This window comes from Cololabis saira, chromosome 6 (assembly GCF_033807715.1).
Source record: "Cololabis saira isolate AMF1-May2022 chromosome 6, fColSai1.1, whole genome shotgun sequence".
NCBI classification, from domain to species: Eukaryota; Metazoa; Chordata; class Actinopteri; order Beloniformes; family Belonidae; genus Cololabis; species Cololabis saira.
In genome coordinates this window covers 22,364,139-22,390,374 of record NC_084592.1, presented here as the reverse complement: position 1 = coordinate 22,390,374, position 26,236 = coordinate 22,364,139, and the positions used below count along the sequence as shown (strand labels likewise).

Below are 26,236 nucleotides of genomic sequence, written 5' to 3'. Positions count from 1 at the left end.
TTTAGAGAAATTCCCCCCGCCTTACTTCCAGTGACTATGCTAAACTAAGCTAATCAATCATTTACTAGATTACTTTTAGGAAGCATCATCAAGTTCTCGCTCTATTTCATTGCTGACAGAAAGAACTCGAGATATTTGATTTGTCTCAATTTCAGTCCCAGTTTCATTGGAAGGATTGTTTAATACTTTTAGGAAATGCCATCTAGCTCTCGAGGTCTCCAGTCCTTGTGTAGCAAAAACTAGCCAAAAGTTCATTTTTGCATTCCCATCTCAGTAATCTCTCATGGCAACTGCATTACTTTATAGCACTATGGCTACTAAATTTTGCATTCTTTTTCCTTAGACTTCTTCTCATTATAATAAGTTTATGAATTCATCGGTTTCAACTACACAGAAACTTCTAGAGTAAATCATGCTGCTGTGTACTTCGTCACACCTAATGTGTTGTGATTTTGCATATGCGGGTCACTTCAGAGCAAAAGCTTGTCCACATTTAAGTCTGATATAACACACGTTTGAAATGCTGATGTAAACAACCATCCAAAAAAAATCCGTTCTTTGGCAAAAAAAAACTGAATTAAGCAATAAGACCTGCAGGGTGAACGTAGCCGAAGTCTCCTGTCAGCAACACTTAAACTAGTTCACCCAAATGCCGTGGACATCATGATAACACAAAGAGACTACAAAACTAAAAGACTTCATAAAATAATGATGGAAGGGGTAACAGGAGAATAGACTTAGCAAATTACCAAATTAGAGTTCATTGTGGACACTATCACTAAAGCAATTTAACCTCCACGCCTTAAAAAGAATTTCCTTTCTGTTGCTTTAACATTAATAACACAGAAGAAATACAATAAATATAAGTAATAGTAACCAAAGCTAATTTCCTTAAAGATTCTGTTGAACATTTCCTTAAATTTTAATAATGAAGACATGAAAGACATTTAAAATGCTCATAAATTGTAAAATATTGATATTTTTTATTTTTCAAAAACGCAGCAGAAATGTTTTGTTCTTGTCACAATCCAGCCATCTGCTGAGATAATAACCCATAAGAAAAAAAAATCAAACATCTCTTAAATGTTATTTTTGTGTCATTTTGTAAACTTTCTTTGCTTGTCATCCACAAATTTTTCAGCTTTCATTTTGACATATTCTGTTAACAATTAAATAAAATTCTCTCATGAAGGAGTTATTTAGGATGAGAGGAGGTTAAATATGCCTCACTGTGACGAAGCTGCATGTAGTCACATTGATGAGGCTGAGAGGGGAAAGAAAAAGGGTTGGGGGAAGCAGGTTAAGGAAAGGAAAAGGGCAAGAAAAGGGGGATGAAACAGGAATGCTGCAATACCAGTGTAAGGACCTTTGGTTGAGCTCCTGGAACTGCTGTTATTTAGTTTTTGTTCATCTAAATGCAAACTTTGTCTTTTTTGCGGCCTCTGTGGCAGTAAAACATTATAAATACCTGACTCATAAATGTGAGCAGTTCTGAATTTGCAATTCCCTTTATAATTTTGATGACACAAAGTAGTAACAACCGTGGCCCTCAAGTGCTCGCAGGAAAACCTCAGTAAAGCCAGTCATTATATCCACAAGATGGTAATTTGACTTCTATGTCAGTTTCACTTTTTTTACATCTGTGTCGTGCTAGAAATGTGTAAAAATATTGCTCCTTTTAGAAGATATTAAGGCTTAAAAAGCAGGATGTTTGGAGCCATGTTTGCCGTCAGCATTAAATCTCTCACATTATCACACAAAACCAGAATCCTCACCTAGAGTCCACATCATGAATCAAAAATGGCTCCAAACCATGTGGGTGACATCACCACGTATTTATACAGAGTTTGGCTGACACTGGAGAGATTTTAAGTCAAAAAACCTCTTATTTAAAGAAGGGGAAGTGGCATTACAGATTCAAGTCTGCTGAGCCAAAATCTTTTAACGGATGCCTTTGAAAAGGACAGGGCTTCAGTCAGCATTAGGCAGTTCAATCAGGTACTCTCCTTGAAACACTGAAACCCCTTGCAAATGATAAAGATACAGTAAGACAATTTTTTTCTTCTCTTTTTTTAAGACATGCTGTAATTTAGGACCCCCTGAATCATCACTGCCTGTGTGTCTGTCTCAATCTGTCCATCTGACTAACTGCAGAAACATTAATCAATGTAGGGTTTTTTGTTGTTTTTTTTTGTTTTTTGTTTGTTTTTTTTTTGTTAAAGGTAAGGTGTTCAGGAAGAAATTTAGGTACAAGGGTTTAGGTTTGAAGGGTTTGCAGTTTTTGGGCTGGTGCTCAATCATCAAACCAATATTGCATTATCTACACAGTACTAGCTCATCATCTGATGGTCAAAAAATTGACAGAATGGTGTGAAAAATGTCCTATAGCTTAGCCTCTACACAAGTACCTAAATGCTCACATAGCTAAGAATCATTGAAATGACTGTGCATAGCAAATATAGCTTTTGAATGAAGGTACTGTGTACATACTACAGTGGGTGTGATAGAAAGACAACCAGCCTTGCCTCAGGACATCTATACAATAATATATTAATATCTGAAATGAAAGCAATAATGTGGTTAAATAAGTCATGTTTTAATGCAAGAGCAGGTAAATGCTATAAATCATAATATATCATCTGTATCTTTCCATTCTATTTACAAGAGTTTAACGTGTAGCTGGTTAGAGTGATTCTTCAGTAAATCTGGCAACACTTCAGAGGCCCTTTCTTCCTCTGAACCTAACTTCTCTCTTGGCACACTTTCAATTTTGATGGGGATTTTTTTTTTCATATCACTCTATCTCCATTTGTTTTCCTCACTCTCGCAGCTGTTAAATCCCACTCAATAAAATCTTAATCTCCATCCTGCCATCTGACTGTTTTCCTTCAGTTAATGTTGTCTTTTTAATCCCCCTCTTCCTCTCTTTCTGTTTTTACATCCATCGCTCGCTGAAATTAGTTATTTTCTCGTCAGCTTAGTTTGATCCTTGGCAGATTCGGCCTTTGATCACATTTGATGAAAAAAAAAAAAAATGCTACATTCACATTTCACAGGTTGTTCAAGTTGACATCAGCAGTCTGTGTGTGGTATTTCTTGACTCAGTTCTATATCTGGATCTGCCTTCCTCTGCCATGCACAGCTGCACTGTGTCGCTCATGTGCAGCAAAGTAATCCATATTTGACCCCTTTGCCACAGCGCTCCTCATCTTCCTCCTCAGGTGTTTAAAAAAAAAAGCAGATTTAAAATCCAACGCGGGTTTCGAGACATTTTGATGGATGTCTTGACTCATCAGGTCGTAAGCGAATGATGCACAGAATTGCATCTCCAGGGATCCAGTTTGTCTGAAGTTCCCCGACATGCAACACACAGCTGTCTGCCTTTTCCTCCTGTTACTGAAAAATGTTTATTGTTCCATCTTTAACAATCCTGGTCTGTAACTGGTAGAGGTATTTCAGTCTGGTTTTGTGTGTGTGAGTGTGAATATGTGTGTGTGTATGTATGTATGTAATCTGCAGCTATGTCCTTGTATGCATGAGTATCTAACTGTGGTTATACACGTGTGGTAGAGTGTGTGTGTGTGGAGATGTGTGTGTGTGGCAAGTGTGTATTACTGTATGGGCTATGGTGTGTGTATCCCTGGTGAGGATGTCCCATCCTCATCCCCACCACTGATCCTGGTGTCATTGGGGTCATTGGCGTCGCAGGAGTAACAGGGTGTGACCCCGGGGTCACAGGCAGCGAGCCAGGGGTCAGAGACGTCATGAGGGGAACATCGTCAGGGGAGCGGCGCAAGGTGAGGGTATAATCAGGGGGGCAGGTGAGGCGCACAGTATCCAGCGTGCTGTAGATGTCCTGGGTGTCCAAGCCGTCCAGAGCGTCCAGCGTATCCAGGGTGTGATGGTGGTGAGTGTTGTTCCTCTCATCTGCTGAGGCAACGTCGCACTCCAGCTGCTTCACCTAAGAATTAAAATGGTAGGAAAACAAAGAAACTAAGAGTGCCGCCTGAGCCCCACATTCATTAACATACCAAACCCATCGTAGAGTGGCAAATAAACACTTCTTCCAGAACTAATCAAACAGTCATTATATTGTTATCAATTATAAATTAAATCTGGTGTAATGTGGTGTAAGGTTAAAACTTGTCTTTTTTTTTGTCCAGCTTAACAGCTGAAATGTGTTTGTTTTACTAACAGATGAAGATGGATGAGACAAACAAACCTGGCTGGGCCTATGACCGATGTGCACATACTAGCGCATTAGCAAGACAGTTCAAATAAATAGTGTTATTAATCTTACCTGACAAAACTCAATATGTGACAACAAAGTAAACCAGTAAGGTTATTATTTGTTAAATTATCATTTAGAAGAATGAATGACAAATTACAGTTTAATGAATAATCTGTTCAGTTAATTAGACACCAATGGAGAGTATTGTTATTTTTAAGGTTTTATTATTTAAGGTTTTGATTTCATTTTACCTGTTTCAAAGCTCTTTTCTTGAACTACATTCCAAATTCAAAGCATATCATGCTGAATTGTTCTGAGTTTTTATTTTATTTTATACTTGCAGTAATATGTTTTCATGTTCTAAAATAATGCTTGAAGAGGAGATATTAGGATTTTTGTGTTTGCCCCTTTTAATTGTTATTATTTTTTCTTCTGTGTTATATTGCTTTTTTCTGTACAAGTAGTGTACAAGTTTTAAGTATTTCACAAAGTTTACGCCAAAGGAAGTAATTCTCTTCAACAAAACAAACTTTTGCTGAACTACATAAAACACTTTATTTGTACCCATTGCTTTTGTCCCTTCGTTTATATCATTATAAAACTACATGACTGCCTGAATCCCAGCCAATTTGGGTAGGTTGTTTTTATAAGGGAGAAGCCAAAACAGAGCCTTTCACAAAGAAGGTGAGAATGCTAAACAACAAAACGTGGGACCTGTGAATTTTGAAGCACTTGCGTCCACATATGCACTGTCAAAGGTATCAGTGGTTTGCAGTACAACTGTGTGTGTGTTTCAAGTGGCTGCTCGGTTCACACCTGGTAGACGCATGTTAATGGCATCGCACTCAGAACCGTCACTTGTGATCACACCACAGAAAATGTGTTAATAACAGATATTTAGCACCTTTTGAGAGTGTCTATACTTATTCTGGAAGGTCTCAAAATTACATGATAACCGTATGAATGAGCCTTATATTAGACCTTAAGTGTAAGCTAAATTTAAATTACTGTGTGGCAAAACTAACCGATCAACATGAGTTTTTTCTGCAGAAAAAATGTAAGTTGTATTGTCGTGGACAAAACGTGAGATTGTATATATACATATATATGTATATGCTGTTTTTTACTTGGTTTAACTTCACAGAAACTCATTTTTAGGACATCTTACAGAGTTGGCAGTTACACATTAACATGTAATAGAATACCTAGAAATTAAATCATAAGGGTCAACACTCTGGACAGTTTTAGTCTCTTTAGACTTTTGTCATACCAGAGATTACAACTCACTTTCACTTTCTTTCAGATCTGGTAATCAATCGAGTCACATGACATTGTATCTATTGTTTAATTTTTTGTCATTTTTTGTCATTTTTATACATATTTGGTCAAGAAAATGGTTTTGTACTGTTGACATGCCTAATTCACACACACACACACACACACACACACACACACACACACACACACACACACACACACACACACACACACACACACACACATATATGATCAAAATTATCACAATTCAACCGCCAATTCTTTGGATTCACAGCCATAAATGATATCTAACATTTGTCACTCACTCCAGACACTTGCATCAAAATATTCAGACACACACTAGTTCTCCCACTGCTGATGAAAGGCTGGGATTTACGAGAGCGGTTTTACCGGCAACTGCAACCCTGACAGGCCAAATAATTAGTCTTGTCTCAACTTATTCAGTGTTACTTACACATAATATAAGACGTGTCATTATTATTACCAATAGCCATGACTATTTTTCATACAAGTTTTATGTTAATGACATTCACAGAAATTCAAGCCAACATTGCAGTGAAGTCCTCACACGTTTATAAGTGCTTACCTGTAATGACATCAGTCCCTCCCCCTGCAGGTGGGCTGCAACATCTGCGGGTGTGATGTCTCTTCTGGGAGGAGGAAGGGGACGTGGCCTACGGTGCTCCAGACGCCTTTTGTCTTTCTTATACAGCAGAGCCGCGAATGCAAGAATATTGAGAAACAACAGAGACGCTCCCACTGCAATTGTCACTGAGAGTTCAGTGGAGTAGTCCTCAGTAGGGGCACGAACGCCGTTTTCCCCTCCATCCTGGCCCAAAGCAGACTCCGGTGGCGGCGGAGTGCCTCCCTGTGAACCCGGGTGACGCGTGCTGCTCGGAGGCCAACCCTTGGACAGACGTTTGGTGTAAGAAAAAGGGGTGTCATCCTGCGGAGAGGGACTGTGTGTGAAGGAGGACACCGACTGAAGAAGCTCATTGACGTGATGCAGGTGAGGGACCAGCTGGAGCCAGAAGGAGATCTTGGTGGCGCGGTAGTGGTCTCTGACACGGGGCTTGAGGCCAATGTGGAGGTACAGCTGCTCTTTAGGGGTGTATTTAGACCAGGCAACTTCTTCAAAGCGATTCGGCTTCGTGTGGATGAACTTAGTATCTTGAGGAACTGGTTCGTTTGGATCGCTGTTCAGAAACAAAAGCTGGTTATTATACATCTACAGTATATACGCTGAATATTTTGATGGCCTCGTCTTTGCATAACCTGTGATCATGCAAACAAGTAACTATAATAAAATTATAAAAGAATGCAATAAAACAGAACATAATAAATGAAATCAGCAATAATAAAACATCTCAAAGCTCTGAATTTAGAGGTGAAATGTTGCACGGTGGCATGCAATTAAACAAAATAATTCATAGCCCTGGCAAAGTTTGATTCTTAGTGAATTGTTATTTGATCAATGTCTTTCATTTGATAGAAAATTAAATCAAAAATAGGAAGAATCATCTATAATACAATGTGTTAGTGACGCTGAGGATAAATTGTATCCTAAATGCAATGTCCAATATTACCAATGCCCTTTCACACGTATAAATGTCAAAGGCATTATTTGCACCTCACAGCAATCAGGTTCTTATTATTGCAAACAATGTTGTTTTGTTCGGGGATTTTTTTCACAACTCTACCGATATTTTGGAGCAGTCTTCTACTCTTGTTTTTAGTGAACTCTACTGGCTGTTGATGGGGTTCAGGAACTGGTCTCAGGCTAGTCACTCAAAATGTTACTTATTTAGTTTTTTTTAACTAATTCGTCATCATCTTCGGTGTACTTTGGATCATTGATGAAAAAAATGATGACATAATTATCTGTGTATATACTGGGATTCTTATTGGTTGTTGCAACTTCCTCCAAAAGATAAAAAGTATTTATATGTGTATAATTTAATTAGCGGTAACCCAGACACATCTGTTTGCTGGCTCTGTTCTGGGCAGGTGACCGGTTCGGGGGGCTACCCCGCCTCTCAACCAGAGCCATCTGGGTGAGAGACTCCATTCCATCCCAAGACAAAAGCCTGAATAGATGAATAATCGTTTTGCTAGAGGGTCCAGCGCTGGCCAAGGCCATGTTTTCCTGCAGGCAGCCCAATGTTTTCCTTCAGAAAATTAATTTAGTCCTCATTTCTTCATGATGTTGTTTACCCTGACAACGTTGCCAGGCCTTTTGGATGAAATAAATTCCCCAAGCAGCACAGTCCAAACACAGTTCATTCAAGTGAGGATGGGGTTTTTTGCATTAAGCATTGAATAGTTAACCTTTCTTTTGCCCAACAGGAAAAAATAAATAAACAAACTTTCCCCTCTCAAAGCCTGGTATTGATAAATCCACTGGAGACCAGTCATATTCAGTATCCACTGCAGTGTCTGTCTTTACTTACTGGCACAAGAATTACTCTGATTCATCTTGATAACATTGGCACTCATATGTGGGCCCTAGATGATTATTGGAAATGAGGACTTTGGCCTTCACCAGGATTTGAACTTTCAGCAAAATAATGACCAGAAACAAAGACTGGTTTTAAATGGAAAGCAAAATATCATCATTTTGTAGCAGGTTACAATGGCTTCCAAACCGAAAAAAGTGAAGGAAATAAAAAATCAGAATAAAAAAAAGTAAGGGTGTAGTGATTCATTTAAATGTAGAATAGATACCAGTCAATGGCCCAACTGTCCCATTAAAAATCTGACTTGACTGCTGACCCTGCCCTGAATGAGTATGCTGGTGGTGTGCCACCTAAACACCATGCTCGACTCAAATCTAGATTTAAAAGCATATAATAAGCTATCTACTGCTGCTTGCAAGGTGAAAATATGGTTCCATGATAAATATGCATGGTAACTTGGTAAAATAAAAAACTAGGCCAATCATAAAACAACAACTGCACTCAGGTAAAAACATAGATGCTCAAAACCTTTTTGAATCAAACCTTGGCCACAGTTAAAGGTGTGTTAATTTAAATTTACATCTGTCAATATTGTTGAGAGAGACTTGTTTGGTGCCATGACACTGTACTTTATCTTACAGCTGAACTTTGACAACTAAATTGTATTCAACAGATTTGCAAGTGTTAAAAAACGTTTTTTAATGAATCACCTTGAGGTTGCCAACCAAAGTCACATTTATAGAGATGAGTGTTTACTTTTACTCTACATTTGTGTTGGATAGCGGGTCAATTTGTGCCAAATCAAACTACACCAAATCATTCAGAAAAAAGGTAAAGTTGCTGCAAGATAAGTAGCAGATTGTCTTATGAGGGTGACAAAAAGGTTTGCTCCATCAAAGAGCCCAAAGATTGCTGAGAAAGAAGAATGGCCCGAACTATCAGTGGAGACAAAAAGAGCTCATTAAAAGTCTGGAGAAGCCATAAATTCAGCCTCAAATAGACCCATATTGTGTTGTGAACTTAAAAATAAAAAAAAAACCTTTTAGATGTATTAGAGTGGTTAGTGTACTTGGCATATATCATAAAGTAATAGCTTTGTTATTTAGGGTAAATGGCATGCTTTGTTAGCATCAGCTTAAATCTGACCACATGGCTGGTTGTTTTACTTTAACTGTGTTCCAGTAAGCTCTTGATTTCTGTTTTTTCTTTTTTTTTTGAGGGGGGGGGGGGCGCTCCGCACAAACCGTGGCGAAAAAATTTGTCCATGTACCAAATCGAGGTCACCTGATATATCTCATAGTTTAGAAAAGAGCAACATCTCCCACTTCAGCTAAACATTGAGCAAGTACAAGTCAGTTGTGCCAAAGCCTGGCATTCAATACAATTTTGAGAGTTCTTTTTATTTCCAGCAAGAATAAACCAACTGTCTCCAATTATAATTTGGCAGAGGTATAAATCATAATAGAATCCCTAGAATAGATTTCTCCATCCCACAAAGCTCCTAATCTGAGATAAAACGGTTTTAATCCACATAAATACTTCTGTTCAAACAAATCTATAACCATTTTAAAAAAATTTAGAATTTCACCACATGAATCCAATGCCTGATGTTGTACCGTGTGTTATTCACATATTCATTGGAACTGTACCAATAATGAATTCTTTTGAACTTCTCAAATGTCAGGGAGCTCTAAAAGCTCTGCTGAGAACTTCTAAGCTGGCTACCATCCACTGAGGATGCTGAGTTTCTCTCAAGCTTGCCAACAACTTCAAAAGACATATTTGTCTTTACAGTAATATCAAGGTGCCATAAAACGAGCAAGTGGCAGGAAAAAGAAAGAAAGAAAAAAGATTTGTAATGTTTCCCTGTGAGCACAGCTCAAACTGTGTGATGTCTGTTTGGCCGGCAGCTAAAATGTTGTCAACAAAAACAGCTACACGTCGTCACAGATATGTCATTAACGTACTATTTGCTCACTTTTCAAACAACACCTATGAAGATCACAGAAAGGCAAATTGCATAATGAGCTTCTGAAATGCAAGCAAACACAAGCTGCGGATTTATACGCCTACACAGAGCATCGCAAAGTATACATCAGGGAGAGTTGCATCTCCCCTGTTAAATTGAGCTGTCGCAGGGCTCCATCATCATCTGAGGCACTCTCAGGCGAGTGAAATCTCTTTTCAGAGAAATCTCCCTGTTGATAATTGAAGTGCAGACTGAACTCTTCACACCCCTCCTCTGTGATTTTGCTCCAAAGCTTGCTGCGGTGGTAATGACAAAGCAAGCTGTGATAGACACTGCAAACTTAATGCGATGTGACTCCTTAATGCAGCCACATTAAAGACAGCTTTTTGTTCATGCCACAGTCAAAATATGTGAGAGCACTGTCCTGATCCTTTATGCTGTGAGATAGGATGGCAATGTGGTGATTCAGGCCAAGGTCTAGACTGCAGATGTCTCTGTAAATCTGAGGAAGTCTCAGTGGAGTGAGCCTCGATTGGATTAATTACTGGTAATTACTCTCTTCTACCACTGCAGAAACAAATCCCACCCTCAACAGTTATTTTTATCTTGTACATTAACAAAAAGACAAAGGTTTGTCAATGTCTTTTGCCAGGTTACAGTAGTATGTTGAATGTGGTTTTTTTTTTCATTCACTATATTTTTCTAAGCCATTGGCATAACATTTAATTTTCGATTTAATAAACTGGATCTCCTTTAGCTACAGGCAGTTCTTTTTCATTTAACATGCTGAGTTATATCTCTATCACGCTGGATTAGCTTTGACCATACATGACAGATGAGAGGAGAAGAGAAGAGAAGAGAAGAGAAGAGAAGAGAAGAGAAGAGAAGAGAAGAGAAGAGAAGAGAAGAGAAGAGAAGAGAAGAGAAGAGAAGAGAAGAGAAGAGAAGAGAAGAGAAGAGAAGAGAAGAGAAGAGAAGAGAAGAGAAGAGAAGAGAAGAGACTTTTATAATGGGGGTACTAAGGTACAAAAAAGTCTCATTGCGATTTTGTTACGACGATAATCTTTTTTTTTTTTTTTTTACCATTGCCAAAATGAGTCTACAGTGCTGCCTTCATTATTGTATTTAAAGTACTAAAGTCATCTCATCAGACATCAGGAAGCTTTGATGGAAAAGCCATAACACATTCTTTGCCCGGGAGCTCAATATTTTAATTGCTCTTTAACTGTTTTCATCCAGTGCCACAGTAAGAAGGAATTTCTCTTAATGGAAACTTCCCTGCAAAGCAGGATCTGACATTTTTATATATGTATATAGATATTGGACACTGCGTCCAATGCCTCTGGATTGGCAGACGGGGATAGTGGTTCCCCTAAGAGAGGGTACCAGTAAGATTGTTCCAATTACAAGGAAATCACACATCCTCAGGCTCCCTGCTGAGGTCTATGCAGGGTTGCTGGAGAAGAGAGCCTGGTTCATATTCAAATTCTGTTGGACGAACTTGGTTCAGTCCTGCCCATGCAACACTGGAGCAGCTCTGTACCGTCACTAGGGTCCTAGATGGGACATAGGCGTTTGGCCAACTGGTCCATATGTGTTTTATGGACATGGAGAAGGTATTTGACCATGTTTATAGGTTATCTTCTGGGATGTGATCCAGGAGTCTGCTTTTACTGTATCTGGGCACTTCAGTTCTTGAATAAATGAAGCGAGAGTTTCGTCTGTGTTGCTGGTAGTAAGTCAGATTCCCTTCCAGTGATAGTTGGACTCCATCAGTGCTAACCCTTTTCACTGCTTCTGTTTATAACTTTTATGGATAGAATTTCTAGGTGCAGCCAAGGATGGTTTGAGTTTAGTGACTGTGGATTTAGTGGATTTCGTCCCTGCATTTTGCACATGAGGTAGTCCTGTTGGCTTTATCAAGTCACAACCTCAGAAAGAACAATTTACGCTGCAATCCTCGCCTATGGTCATGAGCTGTGGGTAATGACCAAAGAATAAGACTACGGATACAAGTGGTTGAAATCAATTTCCCTCATAGGACAGCTGGAGATAAGGTGAAAACTCCCACCATTCAGGTCCTTCACATCAAGAGACACTTGAGGTAATTCAGGTATCTGATTAGGATGCCTCCTGGACTACTCCCTATAGGTAGGTATTTGGGGAAAGTCCAATCGCACCGAGTCCCTGGACATGCTGGATGAGTTATACTTCTTGGCTGAGTTAAGAATGCTTCACTATTTCCCCAGAGGAGCTACAGAAAGGTGGTCATAGAGAGGAAGGTCTCGGCCTCTTTGCTCAGCCTGCCGCCCCCACTACTCAAATTCAGATAAGCGGAACTTAATCAATAGATGGATGGGTTGAGAGTGGTGCATTTTTCCAAATTGTATTTAGTTTGGAGATAAAACTGTTATACTAAGCTAATATGACATGAAAAGAGATCATGATGCATGAATGCTGTTCTGTGCTTTATGTTTTTCTGATTCTAGCTGAGCATAGTACAGGACAAAAAGTTCCTTGTCAGTGGGATTTTCCAGCTGAATGACATTTCACTTCAATGAACAATGTTTTAGCTTACCCAGTCTTGGCAAAGTTGGTCCAGTAAGTCATAACCACTGCGCTCAGCATCACGTCGTTCTTGGAGAAGTTACAGTTGAACAGATCAGTGGGACCCACCATGGGCACACCAAACACGTATGGGACCTGCACACACACATGCTCACAATGTGATATCTTGAACGCATTACATTCATTCAGTGACAGCAATAACAGTTCAAATGTGACATGGTATTATAATTGCTTCATACTAATGAGATAGAACTTAATCTCAAGCCATAAATTCACGATTAGTTCGACAAATCTGTAATCTATCCCTTCAAAGCCCTCTAAAAACATACATTCAGTTAAAGTGTTGAAGAATTCCTGTGTTATCACAACTTCAAAATCTAGCCGACATTACAATAAATTTAATAATCATGTCTCCTCTAAGCTGGTAAAGGAAGTAATTTCATGGCATCAGTGGGCAACAACTCAACTAGGCTTCAGCACCACATCTTTAAAAAATGATCTGGACAAAGCCAGAAGAGTTTTGCTAGTCACACAGCTTTACAGGGGGGTAGTTGTTGGTGCCTGGTATTGTTATTGGCTGTGCTGCAAAAATGCATATACACGTGTCTGGAAAAAGTGAAAAGCAGGATTTAATGGCTGAATGTTCTGGAGGGAAAAAAAGCAAATTCAGACCCACCCATACAGCAAACCAAAAAAAAGAAAAGAGTTAAATACATATCTGTCAAGGGTACTCATAGAGCTGTTATATCCATTAACCCCTATTGTATATGTCTGTGTTGCTGTTTTTCTCTTACAGCAGTAAGGGGATGAACTCATTAACCTTTTCATAACCTTTTAATTTCATATGTTGTCGTAATTGCCTAGGTTGTATGAATAGATTTACCATGAAAGCGAGTGGCTATGCTGAGCATTTCTAATAGTGTAGCCTTCTGTTCACTGTAGCCCCCGGCTCACAGCTGCAGCTACAGCTCATACACTTTCATGCTAATGTGGCAGAAGAAGCCCATGCTCATCTGGTGGGAGGGGCTTATGGCTGAGCTTATTGAAGTCTTCTTTTTTCCCCCCTTTCTCCACATTCTGCCTACCTCAGCTAGATCACATCCAAGAAGCACTTTGAATACATCAATAAGATCAGCTTGAAAATCATGAAAACACTGGTTGTCTTTTTTCTCCCATTTGGATTAGATGTATTTGTCCAAACGAGTCAGCATCTTCAGTTAAATATTTTCTCATTTTCTTGGCAGCTAACCTCACCCCTGTTGCCCTCTGCCATCTTGGCAAAGTAACGCCGTGACATCATCTCACCTCATCGCCGTGGGCAGAATCAGCCCAGGGCGGCGTGGCATCACTCTGGCAGTGATGGTAAAAAGAGTAAAAGTATGTGGGAGACCCATATTGAGCGTGGAGGTCCGCTGTGGCGATTGCTGGTGCTACCCACTGGTGGTCTGTAAAAAGTGCTACTAGTGTTTTCCGGCGAGTTTCAGCGTTGTCTCTGTCCGCCCAGTCGGTGTACATGAACCTGCATAAAGAATACATTTGAGATTAGCTCATGGTTCATTTCACAGCTTGAAAACATTTTTACTAACACACAGCACACACTTACTTGCATACTTATATGCAAGAGTGTCCAGAGTGAACTTAGAAGTTCCACAATCGCTCTGCTATAAGTTCCACCATCAGTAGCTGCCACAGCATCAGCTCTTAACACATACTCCAAAATGAAGAGCTAAAACAGTGGAATCATAGCGGCATTAGTCAAGAGGGGTGTCTGTTCGAAGTCTGGATGCCGACACTATAATGACGTGATTTTGAACCAAGATCAAGTGTATTTTCTATGTTGCTAAATAAATCTGCATATTATAATTTAATCATGTCATTGAGTACTCAGACTAAGTCTTTTTCCAACAGCCCTGATATGTCATAATAAAGATTTCCATCGATATACAACATCAAAAGTAAAAAAAGAAAAGATAAGAACAGTATGGGAATACTTTGCAGCACTGAAAGGGAAGCAGCAGAAAAGTAGAACTTAGCAGAATGACAGATAAGTAGAATAAACTGAAAGCTTGATGTTAATATCCAGAAAAAAGTCAGCCTATCACTATGTTGCCAAGCAACATTGTTTGTGCACTAATTTATCCGTGCTTGTGGGTTGCAGCTGCTGTGCATAGAGTGTATCTGGTCTCATTTTGAATGCTAGCCAAACCAAAGCAAAATAATAAAGATTCAACAGAACAGCCAACTACACAGTGCACACAGACACACTGATGAAATAACAACATGATGAAATAACCGAGCCAGCTGTCGGACCCATCATCCCGCACCATCGCATGAACTGCAAAAGTCTGATATGATAATGTACGAGTGCATGGGGCTAAGATTTGATGGAAATATCTTGCAATGAACAATATCACACTTCTCCATCAGCCTGCCAGAAGCCCATGTTTAAATCCCATAAAAATATCTTTAGGATTTGCTGAGCAAGGGTTTACAACAGCATCCAAAACCAAAAAAAATGCAACATCAGCTCTGCAAAGCACTGGCCGAGGCCGTTCCTCCTCAATCTAACCAGAACAGTCAGTGCTGCCCTGCCACTTTATGAGGAGGCTATTAAGGCTGTCGTTTGAATGCACCAGTTACTTAACACATCATTGTTTCATTTTTGATTTTGATTTTAGACATACAGCCTTTTTATTTCTTAACACTTAAATGTGTTGAATAAATGCCAATGTATTCTAATAAAAAAATGATATAAAGACAAATTATTTTTAATCAAATACATTCACAATGACTGGCATTGTTAATGATAAAGGACTGAAAATCTCAGTTAATTTCTACAAGAGCCGCTTACATTTAACCTTTAACCACCACTATTATAAAATGTAACATGTTTAATTTAGAGTGCTTTCAAGTTTTTTTATTTGATTACCATTTCACAATAATATCACAAGCCCCAATCATTAGTCATTTTATATCAAAACAATTAATATGTTTTATTTTAATTTGAAAACTTTAGAGATTCTGGCAAGGCAAGTTTGTTAATTTATGTGTTCATGCTAGAAATTGAAATATTTCTAACTGAATTGTATTATATGGCTCTTTTGTGTATGTCATAGAGCTACAGAGTTTCAAAACTCTCTGTCTTCATCAAATTCAACACTGCTCCCATGAGGATTAAAATGCCAAATTCTGAAGTCTTGGTTTGCTTTCCTTTACCAGGGATACACCGATCCAATTTTTTAGTCTCTATTCTGAGCGATACCAAATAATTATAAACATAATGCAGATCCAACACCACAGATGTCTGGAATGGACTACATGTATCTGGCTTGACTTAAGCTTTAATTTCCCAACATTGTAAAACAAAATATGACACAGCCTCATAAAAAATATTGGCACTTAATTGTTATTAATTATCAAAATGCATTGGCAAGAAAAATTAAGGGAACCAATTGGAATTAGCTGTATTTCTGTATTAATTTGCCAAAAAAGAAATTCCTGATCATCATCTCACTCACTGTTAAAGAAAACACAATGTGCTTAAGCTACTAACACCCAAACAATTACAATTTCTGTCTTAACTGAACACACTTATCGAAAAATCACTGTGTGAAGGAAAACGTGTTGATGCATCTGAGAGCAAATGTATAGCACATAGAGCCGCCTCATAGATCTGCCCCAACATCCTGTAAGATCCAGCTATTTACACCATATTAGCCCAATATTAGAATAGTATAAATATATTCCTATCACCATGAAACACCTTTGCTAATCATGAACCGCTGCTTTTTTCTTTTAACAAGTTACAGCAGACTGACCTCTAAAAAGAATCAGAGGCACAGGAGCTAAAATAAAGTGTCTCATAAATAACACAACAAAAGTTGCTGCTGCATTTTACACAAGTGGACACATTTCTTGGTACACTTCCATTAAAAAAAGAAAAATCCACTATGGAAATAACTTGAAACTGACATAAATAATAAATAATAATTGAATGAAAATTAACTACTTAAAATCGGTCATTTTATTCTGTTGATTTCAACAAAATCAAACTGGCCTGAACAAAAATTAAGGGACCCCAAATGTAACATATGTAATATGTATGTATGTCGAAAAAACTCATGTTTTTATGTTTTTCAACATTAAACCTTCTACTACTGTTTCAAAAGGCTGTCATCTTAAAAAAATGCATATGTAAATGTGAATATTAAGGGACCCTTACTGGTTGGGATTCATCTACTTGTGGCTCTCAGCAACAACGCTGAGTATTATATTTTTCTGAATGTCAAAATAATTATCATAGATACCAGACAATGATATAATCACTCACCGTATGCTCTCTCTCAGGGTATCTCGGCCTTCTGGGTATCCATACAAACTATCCACAAAGTCCGACACAGCGAAGTCAAAGTCCTCAGCAGTGACACCATCCTCTGAGTCCACAATGCCTTCCACAAACTTCACACCCTCACCTTGATTAACCCCCAGCATCACATCATAGTTCAGAAACTCTCCCTGCTCCATCAGAATCTGAGGGTCATCGGGTATCACATCACCATCAATCACCGGGGCAAAAGCTGTGTGATATTTTGCTGGTGTTACGTTCTGCTCCACAAGTTCACGGTAACTCCGGCCCTGGAGGCAGGCAACCAGTTGAGTGCTGTCATCGATGCCACAGCCCACCCTTTCACCAAGCTGCCGCGCATACTTGCTCGGCTGATAGTTGACAGCCCAACTGGCTAAAGCGCTACCACTCTGGATGATGGCTCGGTGGAACAGGTCTGATGCATAAAAACACAAAAACAAAAACATTTGTGAATAAATACATACTCTGAGGCACATGTATACATATAAGGATGCATTTGCCATCACACATGCATGCATGCATGAATGCACAAGAAAATGACTGCACATTGGAAGGTTACAAAACACATACATATACATACAAAAAAAAAAAAAGCAAAAACAAGTAGCCAGAAAAATAAAAACACGAAAAGGTAGTGATTAACTTTCATCAATATCTGCCCCCACTGTTTTCATATTTCAACTGCTACACATATCTAACTTAGTCAGTATAATAGAATACAATGGAGAAAGAGTTTGTTTGCATTAATCCCTCTTACCCTCAGAGTAATGGGACAAAGTAAGAAGGCTCACACAGGATGCCCCAGCACCAGATCCAAACACAGTGACCCTGGTTGGATCTCCACCAAAGGCTGCAATGTTCTCCTTAACCCAGCGCAGGGCCTGGATCTGATCAAGCAAGCCATAGTTCCCTTTTGCCGCCTGGTCACCTGTGCTGAGAAATCCTGAACCAAGGCAGCGATAGAAAGCAGTTATGTTGACATGTTGCAGAACACAGGGTACATGAAACATAATTTAAAATCTAAGCCGGCAAGGAGACATTGATCAAGAGACATTGTTTAAAGACAGGGCGCCCACGTCTCACAATGACGCAATGTACATACACAAAAGAACATGGAGCGGATTGATTGGTTTAGACATGACATAAAGGCATTCCCTCTGGTAAGATCGGGATTAGCTGTTTATTTAGTACATTTGAACATATATTTAAAGATATATATATATATATATATATATATATATATATATATATATATATATATATATATATATATATATATATATATATATATATATATATATATATATATATATATATATATACATTCTCTCAGTTCGAATCAAATCATGAATGTACTGTACATCTGAACTCATGTGTAACAAAATCAGCTTACATAAATTTAAAAAAGAAACACACACAAGTCATTTCATCCACCTCCATCCCCTATTCCCTTTACTACCACCATTATGAAATAAACAAAGAGGAGCCGAATGGTTCCCTCCAACACACTATATCTCATTACAGCAGAAGCTCATTTCTATGAACCTCACGCACATAAGACTATAATGAGTGAGAAAGACGAGGCTAAAAATATATGTTTCCTCACTCAAGTGCTTTTTGTCAGATATTTCATTGAAGCAAAAAAGACAATTGGAGGATTATATTAATTTGAGTACTTCTTAGGATGACTTCATGGATACTTTATTACCAGTACATGCTTCCATGCTATGTTTGTCTTTACATTTTGTAAGAGGCATAGTCCAAACTCAGGTGACCACAGTCGGACGAGAAAAAACAAATTACTGGCATGACTTCACATTGCTCTATGTAAACAAGCTCACCTCATGCATCTGACTCATGATGAAAATAAGGAGAAGGAGGAGGAGGGAGTTGATGCTGTCACTCAAGATGATGATGACTGTGATGATGATGGAGGTGGCATAAACACAAGGGATGGAAATGAAAAACACAAAGAAGTATGTAGAACTGGTATTATTTGCTTTTTAATGATGATCCCAGCTTTAGCAGTTATATATTCTTCAAGAATTTTGTGTCACTGACAAAATAATGTGCAGAATAAAAGCAACATTGTATAATAGCCGCTTCTAAAAGAAAAAATTAAAAGGTCAACTTATAAAGACCTTTCAAATGTATTCTAAAAGATGTTTTGAGTCCAGAAAAGAGGGCCTGCAGTGACCCGGTAGTAACGTTTTTAGAGTAAATACCACATGGAATAAATGCCCTCAAGCAGTTAGCGCCAAGTCCAATTCCCAGCCCGTTGGACCTTTACTGAATGTTTTCCCCACATTTAACATTTTCCTGTTCACATCTAATTGAAGAAAAAAATTAAAGAATTAAAAAAACCTACCTGATTAAAGCCGAGCCAGGATGTAGCCTTCCTTCTAAAAAGGCCACATCTTGGTTCTAAATGGGCTAAATTAACCAATTAATTCTAAAAGATACAGTATCAACATAATTTGCTACCTGCCAGTGCATTTTAATTCATTCTCTCAAATGAATATCTAAATGGTGCACAACTCTACATTAGAGAGCATGCATGATTTAACGCAGGCACTTGAATGATATGCATTTTCTGCACTTGATTATACTCACATAAACAAGTCAATACTCATGCCCTCTGAATCGGAAACGAAATAATACCTTGTCATGCCAAATGTTTTAATCCTTGTGTTGCATGAAAGCCTGAATTTGATTTTAAGATATGGTTTTTATTTGGCCCCGGGGCATTGCATAATTGTCTAAAATTAGGTAAATAAGAAAGAAATATATTTGCTGTTCAAAGAGCAATAAGTCTGGGAATCATAGAGTTACTGTAAAAGGATTAGATTTCAGTGAGTCTATGATATTGAACATGTTTTCTTTTTATTTAAAAAAACATTCAATAATGGTTTTTACATCTTATTACAGTTTTTCTCAATTGGTTTGGTACATTTCTCACATCAGAATTGAAATTCTCAAAAGTTCTTGTTCAGTTTTCACATCATCATGCCATTTGTGCAGATGAAAAAGGCAGTTTCTCATTGCATTGAACAAATTGCAAATGCTTTTGTCCATCCATGCAAATGATTGTGTACAATTCTCAGTTTTTTCGTACATTATCAATTGCTTTTGTCATGCTAATCAAAATGCTTTGTTATAGGAATCTATCAAATAATCTCTTTCCCCAAAACATTTAGACTATAGTTCATCATATAAGTCTTCACATGCAAAATGATTTACCAAGCCATCATAACATGTCAAGCATATATACATTTCCATAAGACATTTGTCTGTAAATATGATCTAAATTGGTCAATTCCTCCCAGGTGAATCTAGTCTTTCTCTAATGAAAAGAGTTGATCAACCAATGATCGACAGTTTTCTGAATGAGCTCAAGGGAGCATCTCATGAACAATCTACTGGGGAGTATATAGGTAACCAGAGCACAATAGAAAGTTACAATGTCTGACAATGGAAGGACAACAGCCAAGAAGAAGGAGAGGAAGAGGGGTGAGGCTGCGTGGTGGAGGAGTAGGAAGAGGAAGAGGCAGAAGAGGCGGACACATGCGTGTTCCTGATGAAATCAGAGCAACACTTGTAGACCATGTTTTGAATCATGGGCTGACTATGGCTGAAGCGGGGAGAAGGGTGCAGCCAAATGTTGGCAGAACAACTGTGTCCTCAATTATTCAAACTTTCCGCAGAGAGAACAGGTGTGTAATCTAACAGTATGTGCTGAATTACATGGAGTTTACTGTATTTACATGTCAATACAGTAATGCCCCATACAAAATCACAGTAGCCTATTCCACTGATGCTCTATACAATGCCATTGACCTATGTTTATATTTTTGACCTATGTTTACACTAACGTATTGTATTTCACCTTTGTTATGTGCAGTGCTGTCTTTTTTTTTTCTTTACGGACTGCAATGTCAATGTTTGCCAATGAAGAAGTCATTCTGTAAATGTGAATCTTGTCTTTTCCAATCAATCTTGCACGTATACATTATATGAGGTCAAATGTACAACACTTGTCATCACACCTAAACCACATTTTACATCAACATGTCCCTTCAAAGTGCCTTCAATTGCCAACATGACTAATGAATTTGACTGTCTTATCTGTACACAATGACACAATGATTAAACATTCTGATGGCACTGACAAGTATATTGACACAAAAACTTGCTTTTGAGGGATGGACTAAGGATTTTGAGCAAGAGACTGGCTTTTGCAGGTGATCCACAGTGTTTTGCTATTTGTTCAAACTGTTTTGAGAAATGCACTTGATCTTCTGCAAATTGCAAGAATGATTGGAAAAATGTACCAAAGTGATTGAGAAAAACTGTAATTGTTAAAGCTAAAACACCTCAGATGGTGAATGCTTTATGAATTTGACCACAAATGTTTGGATAATTTTTTTTGTTTTCTTTAGAGGCAATAATACCACACTTTACTTTACTCAGAAAATATCCAATAGTAGAATCTCAAGATTATGAGAAAATAAGTCGGCATGAAAAAGTAACAACCTGCATAATAATTAATAAACGAAAGCCTAAAGCCTAAACCTTAATGCTGTAAGACCACAACACTAGTTGGTTCTCTTTGTATAAATTACTTTGTCTTTCAGTGGTTTGTATCTAAACACTCAAGATTTGAAATAGAGGATTCATCATTTTCATTTGCACTTAATAGTGCAATTAAATAAAGGCAGAGAAGAACGTAAGGAAGTGACATAGTTAAAAGAGAGATAGTCAAATATCATACTGCAAAAGCTTTACATAAAAAAGTGGCCATTCCTGTAAGTCATCTAACTGCTTTCATGCAGATGAAGGAGAGCTATTCTTACAATCCCACCAAAACCCCTGGGGTTAGATCTAATAATCACAATCAAGTAATTACACAGAATTACATAAGAAGCCTATGTGGTTTGGTTTTCTTATAACAGGAGACAGAAAAGGAAAATGTGATTCAGTGGCTCTGTGATCCTGTAAAATGCCTTGTGCTTGCTTGTTTGCATCCACATAGAAGGAAAAGTCATGACATAAAGTCAAAGCTGTTTTAAAACATCACAATGGAATTGGATTCTTCCAGGATGAAACTGCTATTATCCACAAAGGTTCACTGAAAAATATTATAATCACTGTGAATCTTATGATGTAGCCTTCCCAACCATAAGATTTCACTTCAACACCTGTGCTAAACTTTGAACCAATATGTTAGACATCACTATCAATTGAAATGCCAAATGTGTTTTGGAGGAATGATTAGCCGCTCTTTGAACTTTCAGAGATTTCTACAGTCAATACCAAAGGGCACTCAAGCTGATCAAACGGCACATAGTGGCCAAATATTTAGTGTTTTCCATTTATTTGTCACCTATTTGTAAATCCATTTAAAAGTATTGTATATTTAATGACTGGCAGATGTGAAATATATCCAGCTGTATGATGAAATAAATTGGAAAAGTAACTAACAAAGAAAATTATGAATTTAAAAGTTTGTTAGGAAAAGAAATACATTCATACTAAAGGCAGACACTGCATACTCATTGAAGCTGTTGCACCTCACTTATATATTGAATATTAAAAATGAATGATTTATTACTTTACCTAACACTCCAAGGCGGTAGTTGAGGGTTATGACAATGACGTTTCCATAGCTGGCTAACACGCTGCCGTCCATCATGTTACCAGTGCCCTCAGTATACGAGCCACCATGGACGTAAACCATCACTGGCCGCTGGCCCCCTTCTTCATGGATGTCTGATAGATAGATAGATAGATAGATAGATAGATAGATAGATAGATAGATAGATAGATAGATAGATAGATAGATAGATAGATAGATAGATAGATAGATAGATAGATAGATAGATAGATAGATAGATAGATAGATAGATAGATAGATAGATAGATAGATAGATAGATAGATAGATAGATAGATAGATAGATAGATAGATAGATAGATGCATCAACATATGGTCTGATAATTACTTCAAGCCATCAAGGTGACACCACTGAACACCTGATGCCAGTGGGAGTGATCATTGCATTATGTGACTGTTTCCGTGTGTGTGTGTGTGTGTGTGTGTGTGTGTGTGTGTGTGTGTGTGTGTGTGTGTGTGTGTGTGTGTGTGTGTGTGTGTGTGTGTGTGTGTGTGGTGTCACGTGCATATATATGAACCAATATGTATGCATGAGTGAGTCTCTGTCCTTCCTGCTTTGCTCCACAAGTTAAGGCGTAAACCCCATAGCGACTGACGCAGGTGTCTGCATATTAAGTGTTGGTTCAACCAGCGGCATGCAGAGGGGTTAGAGGAAACAAGGCGCATGTTTAAAAGCCTTTATTTATTTATTCAACAAGGCTAAGTCTGTGCCCTGACTGCACACTTACATGTTTTAATCATTTGTCACAACCGAAGGTATCATTGTCTTTGTGCATGTTATGACATTAGGGCACATTGAACCTAAACGCACAATTCTAATCCTAACTATCCATGTATATTTAATAAATTATGTCCCTGAAAGTTTGTGCAGATCCCCAGGTTTACTCACCTTCCTCAGTGGGCACATAGATGTTGAGGTAGAGACAATCTTCGCTCTGGTGTGTAAGGTAGGTCGCAGCTATATCCAGGTTTGCAGTGAGCCAGGATGGCATCATATCTCCCAGCATGCTCCTCTCATCCAACGACTGCGGGCACACAGGGGCAAACTGTGTCACATTTCGTATTCCTGGCCATGGCAGTGGAGGCTCAGGAGGCTGGAAGCGCCGGTCCCCCGTTGGAGGTCTGGCGTACGGTACTCCCAGGTACTGGATGACAGGCCCCAGAAGGTCCGAGGGCAGAGGGGTCAGGATACCACGGATGCGGCCCTGCGCCGTGGAAATGACAGGCACAGTTGCCTGGCCCCATGAGGCTGCCGGTAGAATGGAAAGGAAGAGGCAAAGGGAGAGGAAGTGGGATAGAAGTCCAGGAGGGGGGAGGAGGCTGGGAGGAGGGCTAGCTCTGAAGGCTCTCAGCTCACACATGGTGCGTTTAGCTGGAAGATGAGAGGTAGGAGGAGGGGAGGGACTGGAGGCGGGCCGGGGGTTACGGCTGAGCTGACCCCTCAGAAGTATCCAACACTCACACACAGCTGCTACTCAGCTTGGCCCATAACATGCACAACAGTTATGTCTCTTATTAACAACCTTTTCTCCCTGTGTGAGTGTGTGTGTGTGTGTGTGTGTGTGTGTGTGTGTCTGTGGGTGAGTCAGTGATTATGTGCCTCTGAGTGTGCAGTGACTCAATCAGTGAGTCCCTTGACTACACCACTGTGAGCCAATGTATGCATGGAAGTGTTTAGGTGAGTGTGTATGTCCTGGACTGGCAATCCGAGCCTGTGTGCATGTCTGCGGGTATATGTATGCATGTGTGCATGTTTGTGAGTCCCTCGTTATGTAAACAGTAGCATCACTGTTCCTCTGTCACTTTCTCCTTACAGTCACCCCCATAACAAGCCCAAGCTGCCGCCTGGAAACAAGAAAGAGAGAAAAAAAAGAGGCATTCAATTAGTCTTCACTGGAATAATCACAGTGTCGATGGCACAAAATGTCTCACGTGTACACACACACACACACAGCACACACATATGTCATCAGATGGATAGGCTGTGCTACCTTGCTTGCTGCTCACTTTAAAAATAGATATGAAAGTGATAGATAGGGCAAAACGAGATGTTGTCCGCTCAGCTTAACTCTGTGTCAGGCTGTCGGGGCTTGCTGTGTCACATCCTCACAACACACTATTTCAGATTGCACGGCCTCTGTGGGGGGTTGGGGTGGTGGGGGGTGGTGGAGTAAGGGGCTGGGGGGGAGTGGGGTGTCACGTCACACGCTTAATTACACCCTGGCTACACCAGGGGCTCTTGACCTGCATGTAGCAGAAGGTAGGAAAGACATGTGACAGAGGCACTCGATTCCCTATCTCTGTGCAGCACATCTTCTTTGAGTTACACAGGGTCTTGATCACCTTCTTGCTCTCTCTCACACACACACACACACACACATACACACACAAACTCCTTCTCATTCTGTATCTCACTCTCTCTCTCACACACACACACACACACACACACACACACACACACACACACACACACACACACACACACACACACACACACACACACACACACACACACACACACAAACACAGCTGCTCTCCAGTCGACTCTCCCCGAGGGCCCGAGGGCAGAATATGAACACATAGACGCATCCATACACGCGCTCGGAGAAACACTAATTTATTTCTATAAAACCACACCGACCGAACCACACGTGTAGATTATAAACTGGACTTATGTTAGGATGTAAAAACGATCGTCGGTGCCTCGTCTCTCCTGACAGATCGTATTGGTGCTGTCCAAGGTGCTAGTTAACATTCCGGTGGTGATCACACACACGCTGCTGAATAACGCTCCATTTATCAAGGCAGACCCGCCGCCTGCCTGCCTGCCCCCCCTCCACTATTTCCACTGGAAAGAACGGATAAAAGCAGCGGCTCCGCGTTCTTATCATAATTATTAATAAAAAGCAAGAGGGCAAAAGGAAAAACAAGTATGGGGGCCGGGGGTGGGGGGAGGTATATATACTTGAGGTAAATGTTCCTGTTTAAATCTATTGGTGTATCTATTGTGGCATTGAAGCTGACTATGGTAATAAAAATACATTATAAAAAAGGAAAAGAAAGAAAGAAAAAAAACTAACATTCATTCACGCTATCTCGATCTCGCTCGCTCACTCAAAAACACACACACACACACACGCACATATATATATATATATATATATATATATAGAAACACGCTCAAATGCAAAACTCAGCCTGCGTCCCCTCTGCAGTAAAAATCCCCCAAATGACAAAATGCACGATATAGCGTACCGATCCGGGCTGAGAGCAGGGAAACCCGGTGGAGCATATTCCTCTTTTCGTCCACCGCAATATCTGCCTCGTGTTTTCCCCTCCTGCGGCTGCTCCGACGTGCCCGGGATGGATATGTGGAGATCTGCTGCTGCTGCTGCTGCTGCTGCTGCTGCTGCTGCTACTGCTGGTGGTGATTGTGGTGGTGGCAGCACGTCTTGTGGGTGGAAATAACCCAAATAAAAAAAGAAGGGGAAAAAAAAGCCTTCACGTCTTTTCAGTCCGTGTAGGATAAAGACCAGTGAAAAGGGGATGCTTCATATATATAAATATATATATGTATATATATGTGCATCTATAAAGAATAAACAGTTGGAATTGAACTGTGTCTCCGTGAAATACAGGGCCCAGGACGTTTAAATGATCAATCTCTCCCTCTCCTTCTCCTTTCTTTCTTTCTTT

The 26,236-nt window shown here is 39.3% G+C and overlaps 1 protein-coding gene across 1 annotated transcript; it reads right to left on the bottom strand.

Annotated features, from left to right (window-relative positions):
• Positions 1–961: 961 nt before the first annotated feature.
• LOC133446019 (neuroligin-4, X-linked-like) lies at positions 962–26,236 on the bottom strand. Its single transcript, XM_061723693.1, has 9 exons — positions 25,796–26,236; positions 23,430–24,385; positions 22,485–22,637; positions 17,626–17,811; positions 16,833–17,283; positions 13,808–14,021; positions 12,513–12,637; positions 6,096–6,705; positions 962–3,961 (listed from the first exon to the last, which is right to left on the bottom strand). Exons 2-9 carry the CDS (start codon positions 23,899–23,901, stop codon positions 3,554–3,556), a joined length of 2,619 nt encoding a protein of 872 aa, XP_061579677.1. The 5' UTR covers positions 23,902–24,385; positions 25,796–26,236; the 3' UTR covers positions 962–3,553.